The following is a 24,325-nucleotide window of genomic DNA, read 5'->3' as shown; positions in this document are numbered from 1 at the left end:
ATGTTATATGTTGTCTATTACTATGTTTTGAATCAAAATACTGTACTCACAAAATTGGTGGGCCTTATTAGGAGCCTATGCTCCTAATAAGGCCCATTTTTTGGAATTTTTAATTTCTTTATAAAAATTTTTTGAGGGGTTGTCAGTTATTGTGGTTTGAATATGTTGTAGTCATATACCCTCACTAATACAATACGATTTTTCAGTCTATTCTCATTTATGGTTCTTGAGTTATTTTCAAAAAAGTGTTAGGTGAGCCTTATTCGGTACAGGTACCTTATATCATTCTCGTCTTCTCTGGCTATGATTTTTCAAGGTTTTTAGGATATCATCCGCATTATTTGTTTTGACTAGTAGGTGACAAGTGCGACATTCAGCTTAGCAGTCGACTAAGACTGATGCAAAACTGATATAAGTTTTGTTTTTCGCTGAGTGTCCGGATTACCCTACATCATGCTGGAAGCCAAAAAAGCTTATTAAAGATCTATAGTCATCATCACCAAGGAGATTGACGTTTTGTGAATTAGTTTTCTTGCCGCTATGTCAGAGTCATTCAATAATGCTAATAGCGTTTATTGGCACTAAAGTGTGCAAACCTCGAGAACATTTTATCTGAAGGAATCTAATTTCGTCGAGCTCGTTATAAACAAATAACAACTTATCGTGCTCTTATGCGTATATTTTTGACTGCCTTGCGTGATTAAAATATTTTGAATAAAACTTGTATTTAAATAAAAGCAAGCATAGTAGTTTCATCTTAGATAAATGAAACTTCTGTGCAATTGAAGAAGCTAATTCAAGTAAATTTATTAAAAATCATGTCAGACGCTCTCGATGCCCAGACAAACAATCCGGTATCTGCTTTTGATGCAGTAGGTAAGTTAGACCAAGCTTCGCAAAGTTGAACGCATAGTAGGCTATCCCGTATTAAGGTAGTCTAGATAGAAAAATTTAGTGACTTTTATATGTGATTATTATTATCTTCATATAAAACATTGTGCAAATGAAATATTGTCATCTGTATAGAAACATGAAACATTTAATTTAGTCTGTACCCTTTGCTACTTTGAGCAAGGTGCACAGAGCGAGCCGTTGTTACTTTTGTTTTACGGTATCACTTTTCAAGTAATTTAAATCTCTTTAACTCTATGAAATTAAACATTTTTGCAATTTTTTCCAATTATTGGCTGTTCATTAGAATTTATTGTGAGGACATGCCGTAATAAATCAGAATTATTTTCTGAGTAAACAATGTTTTAATGAAGAAGCAAAAAATTTGTTTACAACTTGAATAAATTAACAAATGCAGATATTGAAACCGACATAGACGCCAGTCGGTATTTTACTAATCAGACCCAGTGAGTGGTACTATGATGTAGTATTATCAGTTTTAAAGTATTATGAAGTAATATCAGTTTTAAAGTACCGTGAAAAGCAGCATCGTCGTTATAAAACTTCAATCACGTATTGTCAGTATTTTGTTGTGTTGTGATGACAATAAACGAACTTTTGCACCGGAAATGTCTGCCAACTGAAACACGAGATTTGGATTTTAGTTCCATATTCATTGTGCGTTATTTTGATTCCTTCCAAGAATATACTATAAAAACGTGATTTCATGTATAAAGCTTTTATGAATTTTTTATACATCAATTAAAACCAATAACGTAAGCTTACTTTTAAAATTCCGACAAATATCAGTGTCTGATTTGTCGTTTATGTAATGTTTGATAATCACCCTACAACAACATTATTTGTTTAGACACATCTTCCGGTTCCAAACACATTGCTCTTGCTATCTACTTTAAGTCTGAGAAGGGGCTATGGAAAATTATCAGCGCTCTAAGCTTACTTGTTGGACTTGCAGCAATGATTTTTGCTATTATTGCAATGGTAGCTGTTAAAGGTTTGTGTGGTTAAAAACTTAAAATCATGCCATATAATATGTACTTGGTATCGAAATTAACACGCATATAAACCTATACAATTTAATGATGTAAAACGTATATGAGCTCCATTTCCTGACAACTTTATTTCGGAACGTTTTGGCGCAATTCCATTGCATTGAAATTTATGAACGAAATTCCAACATAATGCAGTGTGATGTCGAGAAAACAAAAAATGCGTGATCCGATAATTTTTTTTTGCCGTTATAGGAATATAAATATCACATAATGCACGACTTTAATTGCTGACATATTTTACAGCGGAAATACAATATCCTAAGTTCGTCTGCCGAGCCTTAAAGTTTAATCTGAATAACTTAAAAATACTGTTGCAGGTTTCTTCTCCAGTTGACGTCGTGACTAAGCACAAAAAAATGAATTGTAGCCTATATACAAATAATTGAATAAAATGGACTTTCATAGCTGTATGTTCGTTCACAATTCACAGGCATGCCAACATCATGCAAAGACATTGTTGGGCAGACCGGACTCCATCTTATTCAACCTGATCCGGCCACTTTGCCATTTGTGGTGACTTTTATTGTCAAAAACAATATTTTAAATATTTAAGTTTGCTTTTATACTTTTTAACTCTGTTTATTTATCAACCTCCATGGTAGACAAAATACGCAATTTTTCTGCAGACCTATTGTGACATGGATTCGACTGGTGAAGGCTGGACACTAGTAGCAGCCGTCCATGAAAATAATATTCAAGGAAAGTGCACAGTCGGTGACAAGTGGTCAAGCGAACAGGAATATTCCTCAAAATACCTCGGTACTTTGTACAAGCTTTGATTAAGAATAGACAACATTTCTTTCCTATTTGGGTTGAATTTATGGATGTGCATAATCAGAGGAGGAAAGCCTCCTGTTGGATAAGTGAAAAACTGAAAGTAATTCTCGGAAAGGAAAAATAAGTCACAATCAAACATAGTTACAAAAGTAGTAACGCTACCTTTTGGTTTCGTTTTGTTAGAATTTTTTCGTAATTATTAAACAAGCGTTTAACTTTTCAGTAACGTGCATAACGAACACGATCTATACTCAAATACAACGTAGGAACTAAAAAAATACAACATGTTTCCAAGCTGGGGTTTTCTAAATATTGATTGCTTATTCTGTCTCTTCCACTTCACGCTGTACGACACGTCATTGGTCAAATGCCGAACGAAACATGACGAGCACGATTACAATTTCTTAATGAACAACAAAAATAGTGGTCTGTAGTGTTTTAGCTGATGCAATAATACGTCACGCTGACCAGTTACACACAATAAGTTTTGCACCATACAAATATTTACATTTTACAAATTTTTATTATATCGTTTATTGGAATCTTGCTCTTTTGTTATTTTTGTGCTAAAACGCTTATCCATGTAAGGATTACTTTTGTTAAATAAAAACCAACTATAGACGCAGTCTCATTGTGATTGCTTTTTTCAGGCAGTAAAAACTGGGAAAATTTTAATGTCTTTGGTGACGTCCTGGATTTAACTTGGGATGACTACAAAAATGTTGCTTACCATGCTCTACAGGTAAATGCTTTCTACTATTTTTTCTTCTGTTAATAAGAGACAGTAACAGAAAAACCCCTTACACATAATTTGTAAATTTTTCTTCAATTAGGCGTCAAATGTCATGTTATGGCACGTTCCCAATGCACTGGCAATATCCGAAATTAGCGATCAGGCTTATCTTAAGTATTACACAAATGATAACGTGCTGGATCAATATGGAGGAAGCTTACGTTCGCTCTATGCAAACTATGCTCCCTTGAACAATGCAGGTATCCGTCGGTATTTAATATTTTGAAGACTTTACTATTTACGTAGTAGTCTATTTTACAGTAGTTAAAAAACTGATATGTTTCGTACTTCGATACACTCTTAAGGGCCATCGCGGTTTTATGAGTTAATTGTTTCACCCATCGAGTATATCAAAGGAAGCAAAGACACTATCATGGCAGACATTCCATCAGACGAGGTCGAAAACGTTCAACCCGGTTTTATTCAGTTTCGTGCTTTTGACACTTTCGGGTTCCCGCAGGCACTCTGCCCCGGTGTGAAGTCAGTTACAGTTTTTGCTTATATATTTTCTTTTCTTTTTATTAAGTTCATGCCCTTTCATCAAATGCCTAAACATGATGCATTGCTTCTTGGTACATTTTTGGACACAGACTTATGAATACGTTTAAAATGTTAACATCAGCGATCACCACTTTTTGCCATTTCAGAATGGTAACAGGCGATTCAGCCAGGATTTGTGTCGGAGGTAACGGAGCCGCGGTAGGCGATCAGATAAGAGTACCATCCACTCGACGAAAAGTAACCTGTGGTGATTATGCAGGTAAATTCATTGCATGTTTCAGCGTGAAGAATTGTATATAAATGATATTTTTATGAAACGCCATCAAACCACTATAAGTTATAATAATTAAGTTTATCAAAAAAAATTAAAATTTCCACAGAAACTCTTAAATTGCTTTTGACAGGTTGGAATGGAAAATTTAAGGATCCGGGTTTAGCTGATGTTCCTTCATCGTCCGGCCGATCACAAAAGTACATCAACTCTTCCATCTTGATATTTGTGAAATAATGGCCTTAAAGCAATTTGTGCAACAGCTTTGTGCTGGGTTGTGTTAAAATTTCTCCTTAAAAATTTACTTTTGTTTCTCATAGCGATCGTGATAATGGTTTTCCCTCAATAAAACAGCCTTTTAACAATCTTCCATATATGATAAAGATGTAAATAGTATTTGCATTATGTTTTAATACAATAAGCCTATACAGTTTGAGGCTATATAAGTCATTACGGTGCTGGTTTACTGCTACCGTTGATATGTGCAATGAACTAATAAATAATAAAGTAGTGTACTGTAAAAAATATACCAATTTGAAGCATCTATGCTGTTTCTTAAAAGTTCTGCTGTGTACTGATAAAGGTTGTAGTTTACTCGAGTTTGAAATCAGATGATATTTCAGTTCCGCTTCTTTTAGTCAGAATATGAAAACCGAAGTAACTGTGCAGCCGAAGTCACGTTTATGTCCCTATAATATGATGACTAAGATTATTTTGCTTTTTTCAATGAAATATCTAATTAATGAATATTCCAGCATGTAAACATCAATAGCTTGTGCACAGTAGATGATACTCATACCAAAATTTAAGACCATCTTGAACATTTTCGGTATTTGCGAACTTATCTAAATTATTTTTGCATTAGGTGGTATATTTGTAAACCAAAGGTAACACTTCTGTTGTGTATAGTTTTCAAAATTATGGTCAAACGCGTATGTTATAAAAATATTTTTCTGGATATTTTTATGTCCCCATTGCGATATCAAAACAGTACAACATGCCACTGATTAGATTTTGTCAGACATAGGCCTAGCTCTATATTTTATGTTGTAACATCTTTGGCCTAAAGGAGTTTTGTAGTTTTAACCAGACCTTTTCCGTTTAATATCCATTATTAGCTTTCAGTAAATTTCTATTGCGGTAAGATCTGGAATGTATATCTATCTGCCATCTGAGCCAGTCAAAAAAATTCATCTTGTTTTTTTTCCAAAATGTCGCCTTCAATCTTCAAGCGATGCCAAGTTTAACAATGCGCAGAACTTTATACAATTTTGGTTATGGATATGTGTCTTTTAGGTTACTTTTTTATTTTGTTTATTTTTTCGATTAAAAATTGTTCCTGCTGGTATTAAAATATATTGCTTGGGGTGCATCATGATAGTGATGATGCATTTTGCGACGTAGCGTTCAATTCCTATCTTTTTAAGTCACACGTTCACATCCTAAACCGTTGCAGTGTCAAAGAATCAATAAACTTGACCTTTTTTGACCGAACTTGTCTGTAGTGTTGAATAAATTTGATAGTGTTCATGTTGTTTTGCAAATATGGAGTGCTTTTTTTCATGAGCTTCGTTAAGGTCGGTTTGCGGCGAGTTTACGGGATTTTACCGTAAACTTGTCGTTGAGACAAAGAGTAATATAGTTATACCACTAAAAATTGTAGTATCTCCGTTTTGCTTCCTTTTCCAGAAACTGATCACAAATTTTTTGGTAGTCAAACTTTTTGAAGGGTAACTATCACAGTAACTTCATACAACTCGGTCTGTGCTTATTGCATAAGGTGATTTGATAAAAATACGACAATAAGACAATAACGATGGGAATGCAATCGTCTACATGAAAATTTTCTCATATATCCCTCAGAGACGTATATTTGTGACCTTTCAGTATCCATATTTCCGCAGATACATGCATACAACAAACGACAGCGATAAGGTTGAGTAAGAAGCCGTCCACGTTTTTGGTAAATGCTTTTTGAACGACTAAGGATCGTGCGCCAAAATTGTGCTTTACAATATTGATTTTCTACTAGAATGCTAATTAGCAAAGTTTCTTTGTTTACTATTTTATCTATTTTTGACTTCATGTCTGGGCTACTGTCAGCTGATCATGTTTGATCTTCCATTCGGATTGATCGCAGTAAGTTTGGCAGTTAAATGGGAACTTTGTTAACTAGCCTGATTACAAAAATTCACGTCTGCAGTAAAATATTAAGCAGACCATTTGAAAACTAACATATGCAAGCATCCTGCACGAAGTGTCGCTTTGAAGGGATTTTTGTTTTGGTAAAATATCAAACAGTTAAATGACATAGCTTGAATGGAATGTGTAAAATCATGACTACTAACTTATTATGTTCTAAAAACAATGCCTTCTGTATTTAAAGGTGTCAGTTGTAAATTTATGAAAGTACAAATGAAATACTCGCATAACAACTGGAAATGTAGTCTACCTGACAAAATCGGTTAAAAGTTAAAAAACAAAACTTTTTCCTTCGCAAATGTTTCACTTTCACGAAGAGCATCTATCATCTTCGGTTACTGATGACTTGATGACGTTTTAGCGTGTTCGTGTTTCCCGTCGCAGTAGAAAAAATTAAATCGTGTTCCGATGAGCTAAGATTAACACTTGGAGAAACCGTAAAATATAGCATAATGAAATAATTTGATGTTATGAGTTGCAGAAATAGCTGATGCATTTTGAAAAAAGAGTTTCTGAAATACTTAGCAAAAAGCCTTGAATGCATCTAATCTTTTTTGTTGTGGTCGTAACCAGTGAAAAAGGGTTTAAACGAAATGCAGTAGTCAGATCCGGTTATAGCATCTTAAAGGGAAACGTGTATTTGTATATACAACCTTTCGCTAGCTTTAATTTCGCTTTGTCAGGTAGTAGAAAATGGTTTATATAGCATAAAAGGTTTATTTTACTACGTTTACTTAGTGTTATTTTTTGTAAAGTGAAGGTTTGGAGGTTTATATCAGTGGATCAAATTTTCAAATGTCTTACCTTTCTTCTTGAGGTCTCTTTTACTACGTTTACTTAGTATTATGTTTTCTACAGTGAGGGTTTGGATGTTTAGAAATAACTGTATAGATGCTAACAGTATAATTAATTTAAGAAAATTTCTAGTTAAAATGATATGCGGCATTTACTGGCAAGAGTATGCAAGAAAGGATAAATTTACCCTACGTTATCTGCAGGATGTTTGTCGATATATAATAGCCAACTTATGTAGGCCTATATGTCACAATAGTTCAGTGGTTCTTAGCTGTTTTTCTATTTTTTACCTTTTAACAAAATCAGTTACCAAATTTACCATGAAATCATACAATGATCACAAAAATATTTCAAAAACGAAACTACTAAAATAGTGGGTATTCATCAGAAAGGATTGCAAAAAACTGTTCAAGTTTACTTAACCCGCAATAGGTATAACAAGGTAAGGTGGTAGGTAACAACAAAACCAAAATTAAATTTAGTATGACAGCTTTTTAAGCCAAGTTTGGTAACTATATGGCAAAATATATATATACAGTTTTTAGAGTAGTAAAAACATACTTAACTAATGCTTGCAGAGCAACTTCAAAATAATAACGGGTAAAACATAAATTGCTGCAAGACATAACTTATCTAGTAGGTTAGCCAATAACTTACAAATCTGTTTTACCTGTGACACAAATACGACAAAATAAACGTTGCAATCGAAATGCTTATCAGCTTACTTCCAATTACACACGATTCATTCACATGAAAAAAAAACTGCGAGTAGGTGCACAAGTTTTTCTTTAGTTTTGGTGAGAATGCAATGCAGCCAATAATGCATAACTAATTAGTTTTAATTCAAACACACATTGCAAAATCGCTATTAAACTTTCACCGACAAGTCGTATGCGTCGTTGTAATTGCAATCAAGCTTGTCAAGGTGTCCCATGCAACAAATAATAATTTTATATGTAGAACATATACCTGAAATCAAACTTGTCACAAGAAACAAGTACGTTATTGTTTAAGTATATAACGAACAATTATAGGTATTCCTAACTGGACATTGTTCTCTGTAGAAAAATGTTTCGTTCCAACAGTTTTACTGTATTTTGTCCCTGGCAAAATGTACCACCAAAAATAAAGAACCACACGTATCCAGGTTAAAAGCTGCTTCAATAACTGCTTGATGTTAGAACAAAAATATTGCAAGTTACGACGCATAAGTAGAATGAACACAAATACCAAAACAGCAGAAGATAATTGACGGAATTTTAACATGTTTTCAACAGTTTGGGCTTTTGCGTTGGTTCGTCGTAGGTACTGTTTGATAAATTTTATAGCTTAAATCGACATATTTGTTATACAGGTTTGAAATATTTACGAAAGCTATTCGCGTTTCCGCACAATAATCACTATTGTTATACTAATATTAAAACTGATTACTGTTAGTATTAACATTGTTACAAGTGTTATCGCGCATTGCCTTGGCGTATACCAGCGGATCAAATTTCCAAATGTCTTACCTTTCTTCAAGTACAGGTAAATTGATAATTTTTTTATTTATGAATATTATTTTAAGACAGTTTATAATTATTCAATGCCAATACGTCAATATTATATTAATTTATTAGTAGTTAGAATACCTTTCACTGTTGCCATCGCAAGCCAGTTATGCATGAATTGATTGATAAACCTGCTCTGTTTTAGAACATTTGGCCTTTGATAGTTCCAAAGGCAGAAACATGGAATCCCTTTTCTGGAAAGCCGTTTCATTGCTTGCGCTCATTGTGGCATTTATTGCACTTATTTTGGGAATTGTTGCCCATGTAAGTCTTGCCATGATGCAATAATTTAATTTGTAACGAAATTAAATGGCTTGCAAAAATATCGCATGAAATCTATATAATGTGCTAAAACAACAAGGTTTTGATAACAAGATACAGTTTGCTATAAAACAAGATTTTAAACTTATTATTGCATTTTCACAAACTTCAGTACTACACTTAAGCCTTATTTTTATAATTTACAGGATAAAGTTATAAGCACACCAGAACAGATTGGTAAGTACACTGTTTTTACTAATTAGTTTTAGTTTGAATTAAATTACTGATTGGTTTGAAAAACTGTTCCAAATTGTTATAAAAATTAAACAAGGAAAAAAGAGGAAATAGCAGAATGTTAAATCTTTTTGTATATAGCTAATCATGAGTCTGTTTTTACCATGCTTTTGATCAGTTAAAAGTGAACCAAGAATTGTATTATGGGTTTGCAATCATTGTGGTAAATTGTTTTCATGTAGTTAGATGCACTGGTAAGCATTTTCTTTGTAATATTGTCCTTAAAATACTTTCTCCTATATGTATAGTGACAGATTATTTATATGTCCAAAATTTGTGACAAGTTGTAAATACGTAAACTTTGCAAATAAACAAAACATAAGTCGGGTAATTTTACTTCTTATTGTAAAACCGTGGCTTCAAAGAAAAAAATTGAGAAAGCACTCTTTAAGTGGTTTTTGATTGACAACTATCCGCCCCTGGAAGATCGACCAATGACTGAGTCCAAAGCGTTTTCATTAATTGGTGGGTGTTTTACGTAAATGCCCATTTCGTGATGACTTCCGTTTGACAACTCAAATATGAAATGTCATTCAAAGCAGTAAATGCAACAAGATTACAACTGTGGTTGTTCCATTTACATGACAAGTTTTTTTGAATATCTTAGTGCTTTTGCGTAAGACGATCCGCAGTAACGTACTGAACTATACATATCCATATCGCGTGTTGATATTGTACTTCAAGTATATAGTGTTGATTCATAAGCAGTAACACCAGCCCCCACGTTCTAATGCAATAAAATGTTTACTCCAAATATATGTCTGTTTACAGTATATAATTCATGTGATGATGTCCAAGGTCCTTCAGGCACATACAATATTCGACCAGACAAAACGCAACCGCCGTTCAGCGTAAGTTGTTTCACTGAAAGTGAATGACACAATTGCATGTTTTATCATCGGTTGATCAAAAATGCAATCTTTTGTCATTGTCTCTTCTGTAAACCTCCATTTTTGTAAGTATAGGCTTATTGTGACATGGATTCGGACGGTGGTAGATGGACACTAGTTGCATCTATACATGAAAATGACATTGACGGAAAGTGCACGGTTGGTGATATGTGGTCCAGCGAGCAAGGGCCTTCACAAACCAGCAATCAGAAAGGTAGAATTATTATTTTCAACTTTTTCAATTTTGCTTGATCGAAGTTTTTAGGTTTACGAATAGTAGTATTTGATCTGTGATGCTTGTTTCGTATGCTGCATGTACACTGATGGCAGCTCATCTTTTACAAGTTATTAATATTTTTACCATTTTGGCGAGATTTATTAATTTTTGCAGGTGGAAGGAACTGGGAAAACAAAAATGTGTTTGGTCGCCTTGAAGCGGTTACAAACCAAGATTACAAAAATCCAGCGTACTACTCTTTACAGGTTCGCTGAGCCAAGAACGTTGCATAAATGGTTGTAGCTTCATTAACTTCTATAACTTGAAGGAGTTGACCCTGTCAAGGCTATCATTATTATCAGGATAATAAAAAATAGAGCCAAGTCGAATGGAACAGTATTGAAAATTTTAAAAGTTTCAATGTGTCAAAATTTCTCATAAATAATTGTACAAAAAATGTTTCCAACGATATTTTTTTAATAAACTGTTTGCTAATGCAGGCGTCCGACATTATGATCTGGCATGTTCCCAATGACCGAAGAGTCTCTGACTGGAGTAATTCAGCTACATTTAAATATTATACCACTGATAAGATCTTGTCAAGATATGATGGAACCTTGTATTCACTTTACTCAAAACACCTTCCCTTGGAAAATGCAGGTCAATATGAGGATGATGACTGCTTCTTGCATTGCTGGCTTGTGGAGTGTATTCTAATATTATTTTCACGCGTCATTGTTTTAAACTTTTAGATCCTGGTTTAAAACCACTTTTGGACCAAATCAACGCAACGATGAACGCTTCAGCTTTGATTGATTCTTTCTATGAATATAGATACGATGGCGGTAGAAGAAAAGATAGAATCCTAGATGGGGGTAATGACATGTTCGACACAGGAAACAGGGTAATCAAGTTTGTTCAAAATATTTACCTTCCATAAAAGTATAGCCTCGTGCACAAGCCTTACCTGCATTTTTGTTTTGTGCAGATATCATTTACAACACAAGATGAGACTTCGTTTCAAAGCATGCAATACGGTCAGCCTTATTTGTAAGTAGATTGTGGTCATACACCATTACGTTTAACTAATTTGTTATGATTTTTTTGTCAAAAATATAGTTGCATCTGCAATATGTAAACCCTTATCACTTAAATAAAATAACATGCATTTTCATATTAGCTTTTACGGAAGTGGTGTGGAAGTGGTTACTGCACCATGGTACCCATTCTTATCTCTTGCATGGATTGGCGATTTAGGCAGTCCCACCCCCCCGCAAAATTTTACTTATAAGGTAAACATGAATAATCTGCAAAATGATATCAGCCTGCTTTTGGGGTACATTCATAAAGTTTTATAAATTGCATTTCTATAGTCTTGTATAAAAAATACATATTTTCTATAGTCTATGTATAAATATTTGTGTACAAAAAACATTGGACTCCAGGTCCAATCAAACTACGGTGCTGATGGTAAAGGAGTTGCCCAAACCTACGAAAACACGATGATAACTGAAGGAAAATTGACGGCAGTATACACTGCTTTTAATGTTTTTAACGCCTCTGACCCTTCCATCTGCGAGGTTTACTTTTACATATACAGTAAACAGGTACAGCTTATAGTAAAGAACTATAGCTCGTGATGAGTGCACATAGTGATTAAGGTGCTGACTAATGATGATTGCACAAAATATCGGCACTTAGTTTAACAATGCTTTGTGTGCTAATTCGTTGGCCACGTGTTAAATGATTATGCATATATTTTAAATGTGGTAAACAACTAAAAAAAGTGAGCACGTTTTTACATAAATGAGTCTTGTAATTTTGTTGCCGATGGCAAAGTTTTCCTCTTTTTAACTCTTTTTAAATTAACCTATAGGTCTGGAACTCAAAACTACCGACAAGTTTTATAAAGGTTAAATTTTCTAACACAACACGGGAAGCAATTAACATTGTTCGCCTTACTGGAGCACCTCAGCATATCCTGGCAGGATACACTCTTTTGTCGAGGTACGTCAGTAGTAATTCAAAAAATAAGTTTGAACAAAACAAGCAATTACAATTCTTATTGCTGAGAAATTATCTCAATTGATATAAGATTACTTGCATCTAATTTAAATTTAGAACATCCGGCCAGCAAGTGACGCAGGCACACATAGAAGACATTTTAAAAGTTTATATGCGACAAGCACGTGAGTAAAATTCTACAGCGTCCCCAGCTGGAATAAATTGCATAATCAAAAAAAACCTTAATTCAAGCCAAATTATATTCACGACAGCAATTTAAAATAATATTCCAAATTTAAACTTTGCAGACTTCAATTTTTGATCGTGAAAAACTTACCGACTCTAAACTGACTCTGAAACATTATATATCTATCAGCATACGCCTCACAACATAATCATTTTTGTCTATAGAGTCCTTTCAGTTCAAAATAACCAATCCTAAAGTGTATTCGAAAATAAAGTACAGCAAAGGCAATGATAATATGTTACTAACCGGAATACCCACGGAAGAACAAAGTAGAGTAGATGCAGGCTTCATACAGTTTCGTCCACATAACTCTCTCGGAGTACCTAACGCTCTTTGTCCAGGAATCAGGTAAAATTAATAAATAAAATAAAATAACTCACGTTTATATTGCATGGTGAAAAGAGTTTCCTAGCATTCATTTTAATGTATTAGGTTACGCATAGCAAACAACCCTGAAAGGATGTGTATTGGTGGAGCAAACACAGCGGGCGTGAACCTTAATCTTTGTGGTGATTATGCAGGTAAGCAGGTCAAACACAGATAGCAAAATCATATAAAACTATCTGTAAAGTAAATTGAAAGTGAAAAGTTCAAAAGCATGTCAACGCATATCATCTCCTTACCATTCTCTCCTACCTGGTAGTGAGTAACTATGTAATAGAGTATTAATTTGTTGTTATAAAAATGTTCTAATTATTACACAGGGTGGGGTGGTGAACCGGGCTCAAGAGCCAATAAAACGTCACCGTCTGAGACTGGAAAGTCCTTAACTGACATCAACTCAAGCATCCTCATATTTACTCGTTAAATTATTTGATTGTTCATCGTTTAGAGTGGCATCGGATTGAGTTAGAAGCGTCGCTAAAAGGACTGCATTCGATTTTGAGTTTGGGAAAGAAAAACGTTTTAACAGTAATTCGTTTCTTATAAAATAACTGTTTTGTATACAGATAAAAAAAAACAATGTAAAGTATTGTAAAAACATGTTGCGATTTGTAAATATTTAAATTTTAATTTGTAATTTTGCTTAAGCCAATAGTAGGCTACATCAATGTTTATAAGTTATCAAAGCTGTTTTCAAATACCACTTTTAAGGTTTAAGCACTTGTACACGTCATTTTCGAGATACTTTCGTGTACAAATACAACACATACCATTATTTCAGTATACTAGCACAAAATCATGAGATAAAAAGCTTCAAGTACTTACAAAAACGTTCTCGAATATCTGAGTGCTGAGTAAAAATTTTCTACTTGCGTCAAACAGCATACTCCACTCAAATAAAGCAGCTTTAAAATCTACTAAATGGAATTCAACACGTTTTTTCATGGGTTATTGATAGTGTTTCACTTCATTCTCATATGTAATATTCTACATGTATATGATAATAAAAGTAATTTAATGTTTGTTACTTTATTCTATAGAGCTATTGAACAAGTAAAAGGCTGTTGGATAACTGGAAAGCAATTTGCTTAGTAGGTTACAGCATAAAATTTTCAGCCATTTTGGAATTAAAAAAAATGAATTGATGTCATAAGGATTTAAGCTTTAGGAAAACGGAGAAGCGTTGGCCATGGGAGCTTGAGCATAGTGTTAATTACTGAGAACCAAATTTGGTGAAAGTGCTTTCCAAGCAAATACAGTTTCTGTTTTCATATAGCGTTTGTGTGAGCATACCTTGTAAATAGTGTTTTAATTAAATTATACGTTTACAAGGGACACGCAAATAACATGATTAAGAAATGATTGCGTTGATAAGAATTTCCGTGGTTTTGTTTCTAGGAAGTGTGCATCACTGCAAGAAAATTGGCGAACTGTAATTTATTCATGACAGTTATACAAAAGAGCATGCGCTTTCTTCTAAAAGATACCCAGCCAATATTGTGTTACAATTAATATGTATATAATTGGAGATTCAATGCAGGCGCTATAAGAACAAACAAATAATTATAAATGAAAACATTACACAAGATAAGTTTTATACCACTGGGAATGGCATATGTGTAATAATTGTATACCTTCAAGTGTGCCATACGCTTTATAATATCAGAGTTGGGTTTTAGGAAATTGTATGTATTTCCAAATTGCGATGTATTCATTTCAAAAAAACAAAAAGCTGCAGTTTTAACCTATTCACTCTAAGGTTTTATATAGAAGAGATACTGGAGGGTTTTATAGAGTATTATGATGATGCAAGCGCATTCAATAAGGTCATACAAAACAAATTCTTCAAAAGTACAACACAACATAACATATAATTGAACAAAAAAGATGAAGAAATATATATAGCCTCTATAAGTTATAGTTAATACACAGGCTAGATATATTTATAGGGTATTCAACAAACAGATGATAGCTGAATTATCGGAAACAAGTCTAACGTTTATGTCTAGTTTTATGTCGAATTGGTAAAACGGCGTTAATTTCTTTGGACGGTTCAGCAAAAGCTTTATTCCATAAATCAGCTTCTTCAGCAGTGCAAATTTTCCATGATATCTTCTTATTAATGGCATCTTCTGTTATGAATTCAAGAAAAAGCAAAAGCATTAATTGCACAAGCTATACCACGAGGTGATGACAGGTTAATGCCTGGTGTCGTATTACGCAATAGGCAAGGTGATCACTTCTCATTTGCCAAAATAAAAAGGCCAAAATACAGAAATAATCCGGTCATCGAACTTACTATTGTTGCCATCGCAAAGTCTAACAAATCCAACAACCATTGTAGTCGCCATGCGCGATGAAGAAATACCACCAATAGTTAATTCTATAGACCTTTCCGTGAATTCTTTTTGAGTGAAGCCACGAAACACAAACTTGTGGTTGTAGCTGTTTATGAAAAAGTTTAAAAATTTTTTATTCAAAACCTGTTATTGTGATGACGATTTACGTGTTTAAGCGCATGTTAGCGAGTTAGGTCTATACTTCAGCAGTTTTAAACGAAAGTTTTTTCGCAACCCAAAATCCTTTAAAGTATATTTACGCGCATCAAAGCGGTCCAGATTATGCATGGTTTGTGAATTTCTATATCCTGCAGTTTGTTAAAATACTTAAAATTTAAAGTTGATATCTGTGAGGTTTATCAACCCAACATATTCGATCACTTTGTTTACTATAGGACTATAACTTACTTGGGATTGATAGTCTCTTTTATTATCTCACTTCTCATTTTCGAGCCATGGTAACGATCCGGAAGCAAATAACACTTGACGTAGGTTTTTACTTTATTTCTGAGTAAGAGAAATCGCAGTTGCACAATTCTGTTTTGTCTATATATTTTATGAATTTGGTGGAATTTTGCTAAGGTGAATTTTAAGGTCAAATCACCTGACAATCGACGTAGGTAGGTGTAAATTTTGGGCGCCTTTCACAACCAGATGCAGTTCACCGTCTTGGTTACGTGTCGCTCCGCTTCCAGTATCTTTGAACAAACCAAGTTTTGCACCAGTCATGATCACGTACTCTCTTCGTGATAGAATGTCAAATTTATTGTTTCCAGGAAATCGCCTTTAAGATGATGTAAAATGTAAGCACAAGGCAAGCTACTGTTACCGGGATTTATACTATTTTGCAATTAACATATAAGATTTTTTGCAACAGATACGCACGTTCCTTTGACTGGAAACTTTGTGTTTTTGGCAGTCTCAGGAGGATAAAATGTTACTGAGATGTCCACAGTTCCCAGAAATCCCTAATTAAAAATTCATGCTAAAGCAATGATATTACAACAAACCAACTGTGGTTATTGCAAATCTCTTACATGTTCTGGAACGGAAGTACGTGATTCCATTGAAAGCTTTCTGAAGTCCACACCTTCTGCACATAATACCCCTAGGCCTATAATATACTTATAAATCAAACTAAACACAAGAAATAGCAAAGATGATTTTGAAAGATACTCGTGATATTATGCTTTTCGTTTACATAAGGAGTTGTTGTTTGTGTATTCAACATAGTTTTCCTAGGAAGCTTTTGCATGATTTTTATATAATTTTTGTGCAATCATACAATAAAATAAGGATATCTAACATTTAAAACTTAGCTTAACCTAAATTGCTTTCGTTTATGCAACGTGACGTAATTTTAAAACATGTTAACAAAATTTTACTGGTGCCAAATTGTTTTTCCGAATTCAGTGGAGTGAGACGACTTCTATCTCCCTCTGCAGTATCTTCTTGACTGCTTTTAGCACTTTTTGATATTTCATTATTCGATTGTTTTCTTAGTCCATAACAAGCCTCTCTGCTTTCTCCAAGTACTTTAGGTTCTCCATCACTAAATGGCGCATCAACTTCAACGGTGGTTAATTTCCATTTGTCATCATCTGGATCTTCAGAACAAGGCGCTAAGGTAGAAGCCAATTCGAGCAAAGTAGGCGGTTTTATGTCTTCCGTCCACTGCACCAATGTAGGCGGCACATCGTTGGGTATCTTTAAAAAGCAAAACTTGTATGCGCAGGTGTACACACGGTAAATCAAGTGATTAGCCTGCTTTTTATACTTACATCTTGCTCTAAAATGTCTTCCTTGCCTTCACCCATGAGTTTTTGCAGCCAAGAAATTTCGACGGGTTTATCTTCAATCGATGGAGTTAATTTATTTTCGTTGTTTTTGTTGAGGCTGTGGCCAATGACCACATCCTTACCATTGCTTTCTTTTCTGTAAATTTCTGGAAACCCAATAGATGTTATTATAAATGCTCATTCAACTTCAAGCAATGCCTGCAAAATCTACAAACTAGCATTAAGGACCTTCCGATTCGGGCTTTTCAAGCGCAGCTGAAACAATATCTCGGGCGGGAACGTAGACCGGCGAATCACAGGAGCGATATACGGACCACTTAGAACGAATGAAGTCTTCAGAGGAAACATGTCTCACTTCGTCATGTTTCCTAAAAACAAAATTTCACATAAATCTTATTCACGAAGTAATACTGGTATGTGTTATATGTTTCCTCTTGTGAAATCGGTTTTTAACAACTGGGATTTTAATTTTTGTCAAATATACACACCTTAAAACTTTTGCAAAATTACTCACAAGTCACAACGTACCAACATGTAAGATTTAACTATACTGTATAATCACCGACTATTTACCACAGCTTTAAGCTAATAGTGAGTTAAAAACTACATAAATGTTGCTATTGATGCAAATAATGTAGTTTATAACTTAGATATGTATATGTAGGTTGCATTAGTTGCTTCTTCGTTTTAGACGAAAAGTGATAAATGATCGACCTTCGATGTCTAGGTGGGGTGATTAAGTGTAGTTTTCCGGTTTCTATAACTATAGCACAGTTAGCTGGATTTCATGTTATAATAGCCTTGTTCACAGCAAAGTGAGCCGACCCTTTTCCAGAAATAGGTTACTCTTTTTGACAAAATCCTAACTGACAATATCGTGCAGAAGTGCATAATTTTTAAAATGGTGTCAAGCGAGATATTATAACAATTTGTTTTCAGGAATGTGTTACAAACCGCGCGCAACTTGTGCATTGTGGAGCACTTTCGGATCCATGTGCATTTCGCGCATTGTGAGTACGTTCACTCCACCTTTCTATACTCCCTACATTTATAATATTAATAATAATAATAACAGCAAATTATCAAAGCAAACGCTCAATGGCGCTTCACAGCGCAGATAAAAAACAACTTCAGCGCTACCTATTATATGCATTAATGAGAGATACCCAATGCCTAATACTATAAAAATTATATAATGCACATGGTGCGTGCGGTTTCTTAGAGGAGCCGCAAATTGGTTCGTTTTGACCAGAATTATCGCATTTGTCTTGCAAGCTTTGGCTGCGATCAGTATCATTTAGATAATTACCTGCAATACTGATGCCAATTAGTAATATGGCATTTAAACGAAGTCCAAATTACTTGTCAAGTTGTCAACTATGGCAATCTACTTTCATATTATACGCTAATTTGTTAGGATTCACTTACTGCATAGCCTTACATTGTTGCAAATGTATCCGCTGCAAACAACGCAAATCTGGCATGTCTTTTGTGTCTGCACGAAAGTCATCTTGCAAAATTTTTGTCCGTTTAAGTTTCGATTTGCTCCATTTGCTCCTCTATGACTACTACCTTGTCGTGGCAGAGGAGCTTTCCAGTTATGAGTGTCTTGATGAACTTCGAACTATACTGGAGGAAACTTTTTCTTCAAAGGAATACCCATACCAGGTCATGTCGAAAGTAAGAAGTCAGACCAAAAGTGGTCCAAAACATGAATACGCACAAGAATATCAGTCATACTGCATTGTTCGTCGCGCGGGTTAACAAGGAACGTGTTCAAGTTTTAGGCAGAGACGCTCGTTCGAAAAATAAGCGGCATTCTCCCCCATACAAGCCGCCCGGAAACGGAAAACCACCAATGTGTTCGCTACGTGTTTGAAGAGGTAATTGGGGACAGCGTAGAGTACTTGTACACTTGGAGATCCAACGCGTATTCGTGCATGAATCCGTCGAAGGTTAGCAGTTGAAAAATGGAATGTCCTTTCTCTGACAGGAGAAGAGCAAAAACTTGTCCAAGAAACCAAACGGTACCGGCTTGATATTGTAGGGATTTCTTCAATAAAGCGCCGTAGCTCCGGAACTGTTCAGCTGGCTGATGGGTAGAAACTCTTCTGCTCTGGCGTTAAACCAACAGTTTCTAGCCAGGCGAGTTTGAGGATACTCACAAGCCCCCGGCTGGCAGATTGTGAGAACAGATTCTTTTAGGAGGTCGGGTGTGCATGTTGAAGCTAAAACTAGAGAAACAAAGCCTGTTTTGTATGCAAGTATATGGCCCAAATTCAACGTCGATATATCTCGAGTTTGTGGATGAGGTGGAGGCTGCCCTGCAGATGAGGGTGGCACCCAGTGAATCCACACTTCTGTTGGGAGACTTCAATGCAAATGTTGAAACTGAATACCATACATGGAAAGGTGTGATTAAAAATCATGGTGATGCAGACTTTATTGAGAATGGAAGGTGTCTCTTACAGCTATGTTGTAACAACGGTCTTAGCATTATGAACACCTTTTTCAATAGAGATGTGCACAAGTATACTTGTTACTGGGATAATGCACAACAGCAGTTGTTGATAGATTTTTGTATCGTTTCAGCCGACCTTTTTTCTTGCGTGATGGACGTTTGAGTCAAACGGGTGCTGAGCTATCTGTCACCATCTGGTTGTCTGCAATCTGCATCTCTTAAAACCTCTGGCACCCTTTAGACCTTACAAGACCAACTGGTCTTATAGAATCAAGTTGGAAGCCTTAGCCGATAAGGATGTACATAAGAACTTTCGGAGTGCACGGAGGACACTGATCTGAAATGAACGCTGTTTAAATCTGCAGACCAATAGTAACGTCTGCTGTCAGTGCTTGCGGGCGAAAACGGCTCTGTGTGTCGAGGAATAGTGAGAAAAGATCCTCATGGTGGAACCAAGGGGTTAAAGAATCTATTGGAGCAAATAAAGCGGTCTGCAAAGCCTAAAGGATTTGCCAAAACAGAGTCCGAGCTCGAAAGTTCATCACAAACGACACCATTTTTAGTATGTTTTCACGAACCCGAGCTTTACTCTTGATTGTACCACAACGTTTGTTTTTTTTACCAAAAAACAAAAAGTAAGATATATTGCAATATTTTCTACCGGAAATAGTTTCTATTCTTGCTGTGCTATCACAAAGTCAATAAACAGTGCATAATACGTCACGCACAAAAACGGTGGCGCTGGAATTTTTCTGTTCTTTTTCCTTAAAAATGAAAACGTAAATAAGTTATATAGACAAAATAGTTTACAGTTTTGAAAAAGCTTTTTGTGAAATAGTTACTGTTGTTGTACCAATTAAAAAGTACGTATATTGGCCTATACCGAGGACAAAGACTTTGAATTTAGCCAATGGTTAATATAGATAAAGGCTTTTCTGCCTACAAGTTTTATTACGACGTCATAAATTCGTCTTCACACGAGCTTTAAATACAAAAGGTCACGTTTGCAGGAGCCGGAGCTTTTTTATTTTTCCACAACCCTGACAAAACATGTATTGCATCCGTATTTGCACAGGGTAAGTCTTTCCCGACTTAATTCACCTGTTGGGGAGTTGCTGTTAATTGTGCAACATTTGGCCTTATTCTTATAGATTGGCTTTATTGCAAGTTGCGACCTCGGCTTTGTAGCGTTTGCGAATTTTAAGGTGTTACGAAACAAACAAACTGAAAAAGCCAGTCTACTCACAATTTTCCCCTTTCAACTTGCTCATCTTGCAACTTTGATCGTTTCAGCACTTCTTGAATGATCTGTATTTCCTGCAGGGTAAGAAAACTCAAGTCCAACTCAGTCATCTCGTTTGCTTGTCAGCGAATCAGCAATTAAAATAATTAGTTTTATTTATTTCGAAATTTCAAACCTACAATCCTTTGGTTGCACTATAACGACATGCAATGTAGTATTGCAAGGCTCAGCAAGGGACGCTTTCTTTTGATTGACAGATAATGCGCAACTTCCCAAATCTCGTTACGTCTATGAAAAGCAACGTCATGTAAAATGAATTCCAATAACACAAATCACTGAAAAAGTACCTATATGCAAGAATACTTGTATGAGATGCAAGTCTGCAAGCATTTATGAAGTAAAAAGTTTTATTATATCACCGAACATAAAATCTTGCAAAAATAGAAGTGTTTTAATTTCAACCGACTTGCGGTGCTAAAGTACCGTTTAGCAACTGTGCTATATAAGTAATTTTGAAATCGCTGTTTATATTGATGCACATGCTAAATAAACAGTTTTTTTCGATTCTTGCAACTATCTGAACAAAGTCGAGACAATAAATTAGTTCTGCATTGCCTACGAACTACATTGGAAAATTGGTTTTATAAAGGGGAGGCTATTTAAGCAATTAGCGAATCACATGGAAAATTATACTGTACGTATATTGTTTTTAAAATCTAATAGGTTGTCTATTTGTCTTGATAAACAACATCCGCTTCACAATGCAGTAACAACTGACATTGTTTATACTGTATAGAGATATCTCCAAGCTTACCGAACCAACCAAGCCAACTGAATACGAGCTATTGCATGATTTGGTCCGAGCTTGTGACAAAGATTAATTTAATTATCCGTCACGAACAACGTCTTAAAATTAAAACCAATTTAAAGTAGATTGAAAACTGCGTTTGTTGAGTACACGGTTCATGACATAGCATGAATATTTTTTGCATGTACAAACACAAATTCAATATAGCAGTAAAAGTTAACACTACCTTCGGAGTTGTTGACAAAACGCAGATACAAGTAGGAGATATCGAGTTTCTTTTGAAAAATCTCGATCGATGAAAGAATCGTTTCAAAATTGAAGGATGGTTTGAAGTAAGGAATGTAGCTTGACAACAAATTTAAAATATGAACTTGCGTTTCATGTTCTATCGATCTTTGTTATTCGATCTTAGTTCGAATACTTCCAGACCTCAACTGACGATAACGGTAAATGCAAAGCTTAAACCCTAAAGGTTAAAATGCTACCCTGGAATAGACCATTACTGTACATTATTGTAAATTAGTTTTGACCGCACCATAACAAATTCACACACTGTTTACATAACCTTGACTTGGAAATAAAGACGAATGGCATTGCGTGCAGTTTGTACTTAAATTCATTTGCTGTGCACGCAGCATTAATCACGTCAGCTAAACCGGATGTGGGGTAGTCAAGAGAAGATAATTTGAACTAATTTTGGCTTGCACTTCAGCTTGCAAATTTGGTTGGTTGGGTGTGCTTTGTCTGTTGCTGTGCCTTGAATTCCTTGCACTCTCATATTTCTTGTGAAAACAGGCAAATACCAATACAGGTTACGTTAATCAGTTACATGCTGAAAACTTTCGATGGGAATGTGCACTTCTCGTATTCAACCGTGCCAGTGAAAAACGGCTTTGCTGTAAGAGCTTTTACGGATAATTTGCGATAACCTTAAGCAACATCCAAGTTTTTAGATTTAATCTTCCTAACTTTGTTTTACGACAAGCTGGTGTTATGCTTGCAACATTAAAATACTGTAAAATACATAGCAAAGATTTAAAAAAATTGTAGGTAAGCTACAAAACACTAATAAAAAAATTTTTGTTTAAGGAGAACATTGCCATTACAATACAAGTTATTTTAATTAATGAGAAGTTGAGGTAGCTTGATCCAAAAATGAAAAATAACGTCTGTGAGATTCCGAGCGTAGGCCTATGCCTGATGAGTACCCTAGCAAGTTAGCCTATCGGCCGTCACAAGCGTAAAAAGCCTCAAGTCAATGAAACGAATTAAAAATGAGACTTTAAGGACGCAGCCAAATTTTTTAGACTGTGTTCGCAAAATAGAGAATTTGCAACTCTCGTTGTTGCACGCAAATGAGGATCGTCGTGTATTTCTTCCAACTAAATCGAGTACTTGGCACAGTCTAACTCTAAAGCAATACCTCATTATTATCAAGATTTTGTTTGAATATACAGTGGGACTTCGTTAATCCGGACCCCGAACAACCGGAATCCCCGCTATCCGACACAAAACTGCCGGGAACGGATTTCTTCCTATGCATTTTACCCCTTTAATCCGGAAACCCCGCTGTCCGACTCCTACACAAAAGTTTTGGAACAAATGTGCTAAATCAATAGCAATAAAATCCGATAAACCGGATTATTAACAGTTAAGCGAAAATGATTCACGATTGTCCTAATACACTATGTACACTGGGTAGTTAGTTGACGAAACAATAGCCGATGATCTACGCATAATAACGTTGCGGTCTTTATTGATTCAAAAGTACAGTATTGCGCTTTGTAAAAAATTTTAGCCGCACAGCTTTTTAGTCATACAGTACTATGAAATACTGTACAGTATTTTAGAAACGAAAAAATAAATTGTTCATCAACAGTAACAAACAACACTTCCGCGGTCGCAAAAAAATACGTACAGTACATCGGTTGAGTGCGGCAATCTATTGAAGACATACTGCTGCAACTCAATCGTGCTATCAGCTTAATATATCGCATTGCGCAAAGATTGGAAACAGGTCAAAGAAAGTTCAAGACTGCTGGTCCCGCCGGAATGCTTCGCCATGCAAGAGCGGTTGTCAAACCGATTTGCGGCCGAATGTTCGTCACTTGGAGAGCATTCGTCTTTAATACAGTGGTTCTGGGGTTCGACACTGGGTCGGATCATACAAAAAATATAATTTTATTTTAGTTGCTGTCCAGCCAGAAAGTCGGTACTTAGAATTGGAGTAAGGTGCACACTGCGTTTTGAACACGGTGCTGCATTTGCAAGATTGATTGATTTTTTACTTTCCGATAATCCGGATACCCCGCTAAACCGACATTTTTTGACGAAACGAAGTGGTCCGGATTAACGAGGTCTCACTGTATATAGAAACTGTACTGCGTTAGTAAGCTATATTGTTCAAAATTTACGCTGTAGCAATTATAATTTCACATTTGGTCAAGAATGGTAATGGACTGATTAGTCATTAGCCTACTTACGATTACTGCCACATACACTTACTGTTAGATTAAAGTAATTTG

The 24,325-nt window shown here is 35.2% G+C and overlaps 3 protein-coding genes across 4 annotated transcripts; 2 read left to right on the top strand and 1 right to left on the bottom strand.

The window, feature by feature from the left end:
• Positions 1–284: 284 nt before the first annotated feature.
• Positions 285–4,850, top strand: LOC143454012 (intelectin-like protein). The gene is made up of 9 exons (XM_076954976.1): positions 285–876; positions 1,763–1,906; positions 2,395–2,477; positions 2,591–2,723; positions 3,392–3,483; positions 3,575–3,734; positions 3,840–4,014; positions 4,182–4,294; positions 4,440–4,850. Exons 1-9 carry the CDS (start codon positions 819–821, stop codon positions 4,541–4,543), a joined length of 1,062 nt encoding a protein of 353 aa, XP_076811091.1. The 5' UTR covers positions 285–818; the 3' UTR covers positions 4,544–4,850.
• Positions 4,851–8,638: 3,788 nt separating this feature from the next.
• LOC143468938 (uncharacterized) lies at positions 8,639–14,172 on the top strand. Its single transcript, XM_076966428.1, has 16 exons — positions 8,639–8,830; positions 8,999–9,117; positions 9,321–9,351; positions 10,180–10,259; positions 10,374–10,512; positions 10,690–10,781; positions 11,016–11,175; positions 11,268–11,419; positions 11,504–11,565; positions 11,696–11,807; positions 11,961–12,122; positions 12,392–12,522; positions 12,637–12,704; positions 12,931–13,114; positions 13,199–13,287; positions 13,471–14,172. The coding sequence occupies exons 1-16, from the start codon at positions 8,806–8,808 to the stop codon at positions 13,572–13,574; spliced, it is 1,710 nt and encodes a 569-aa protein (XP_076822543.1). The 5' UTR covers positions 8,639–8,805; the 3' UTR covers positions 13,575–14,172.
• A 409-nt stretch (positions 14,173–14,581) lies between these two features.
• Positions 14,582–22,140, bottom strand: LOC143457235 (uncharacterized). 2 transcript variants are annotated; one of them, XM_076955226.1, is made up of 11 exons: positions 22,027–22,140; positions 20,996–21,280; positions 17,517–17,656; positions 17,271–17,434; positions 16,875–17,196; positions 16,527–16,603; positions 16,375–16,457; positions 16,094–16,273; positions 15,898–15,996; positions 15,450–15,595; positions 14,582–15,282 (listed from the first exon to the last, which is right to left on the bottom strand). In XM_076955226.1, the coding sequence occupies exons 2-11, from the start codon at positions 21,100–21,102 to the stop codon at positions 15,143–15,145; spliced, it is 1,458 nt and encodes a 485-aa protein (XP_076811341.1). In that variant the 5' UTR covers positions 21,103–21,280; positions 22,027–22,140; the 3' UTR covers positions 14,582–15,142. The 2 variants fall into 2 exon arrangements, with proteins under 2 accessions (XP_076811341.1, XP_076811343.1); XM_076955228.1 differs by having other exon boundaries at positions 16,527–16,582.
• Between the last annotated feature and the right edge of the window lie 2,185 nt (positions 22,141–24,325).

Source organism: Clavelina lepadiformis, chromosome 1 (assembly GCF_947623445.1).
Source record: "Clavelina lepadiformis chromosome 1, kaClaLepa1.1, whole genome shotgun sequence".
Classification (NCBI taxonomy): domain Eukaryota; kingdom Metazoa; phylum Chordata; class Ascidiacea; order Aplousobranchia; family Clavelinidae; genus Clavelina; species Clavelina lepadiformis.
The sequence above is the reverse complement of the archived record's forward strand: the minus strand, read 5'-3'. Positions and strand labels throughout refer to the sequence as shown.

Bases quoted from the DNA above. Each gene is read 5' to 3' on its own strand.
- LOC143457235 (XM_076955226.1), bottom strand. From the start codon at position 21,102: ATGACTGAGTTGGACTTGAGTTTTCTTACCCTGCAGGAAATACAGATC. The intron at 17,657-20,995 runs GTGAGTAGACTG...TTTTGTTTTTAG, and splicing joins CAAGTTGAAAGGGGAAAATT to GAAACATGACGAAGTGAGAC. The intron at 15,283-15,449 runs GTAAGTTCGATG...AATTCATAACAG, and splicing joins ACTTTGCGATGGCAACAATA to AAGATGCCATTAATAAGAAG.
- LOC143454012 (XM_076954976.1), top strand. From the start codon at position 819: ATGTCAGACGCTCTCGATGCCCAGACAAACAATCCGGTATCTGCTTTT. The intron at 2,724-3,391 runs GTACTTTGTACA...TGCTTTTTTCAG, and splicing joins ATATTCCTCAAAATACCTCG to GCAGTAAAAACTGGGAAAAT. The intron at 4,015-4,181 runs GTCAGTTACAGT...TTGCCATTTCAG, and splicing joins GCACTCTGCCCCGGTGTGAA to AATGGTAACAGGCGATTCAG.
- LOC143468938 (XM_076966428.1), top strand. From the start codon at position 8,806: ATGTCTTACCTTTCTTCAAGTACAG. The intron at 9,352-10,179 runs GTAAGTACACTG...GTCTGTTTACAG, and splicing joins AAGCACACCAGAACAGATTG to TATATAATTCATGTGATGAT. The intron at 12,523-12,636 runs GTACGTCAGTAG...ATTTAAATTTAG, and splicing joins GGATACACTCTTTTGTCGAG to AACATCCGGCCAGCAAGTGA.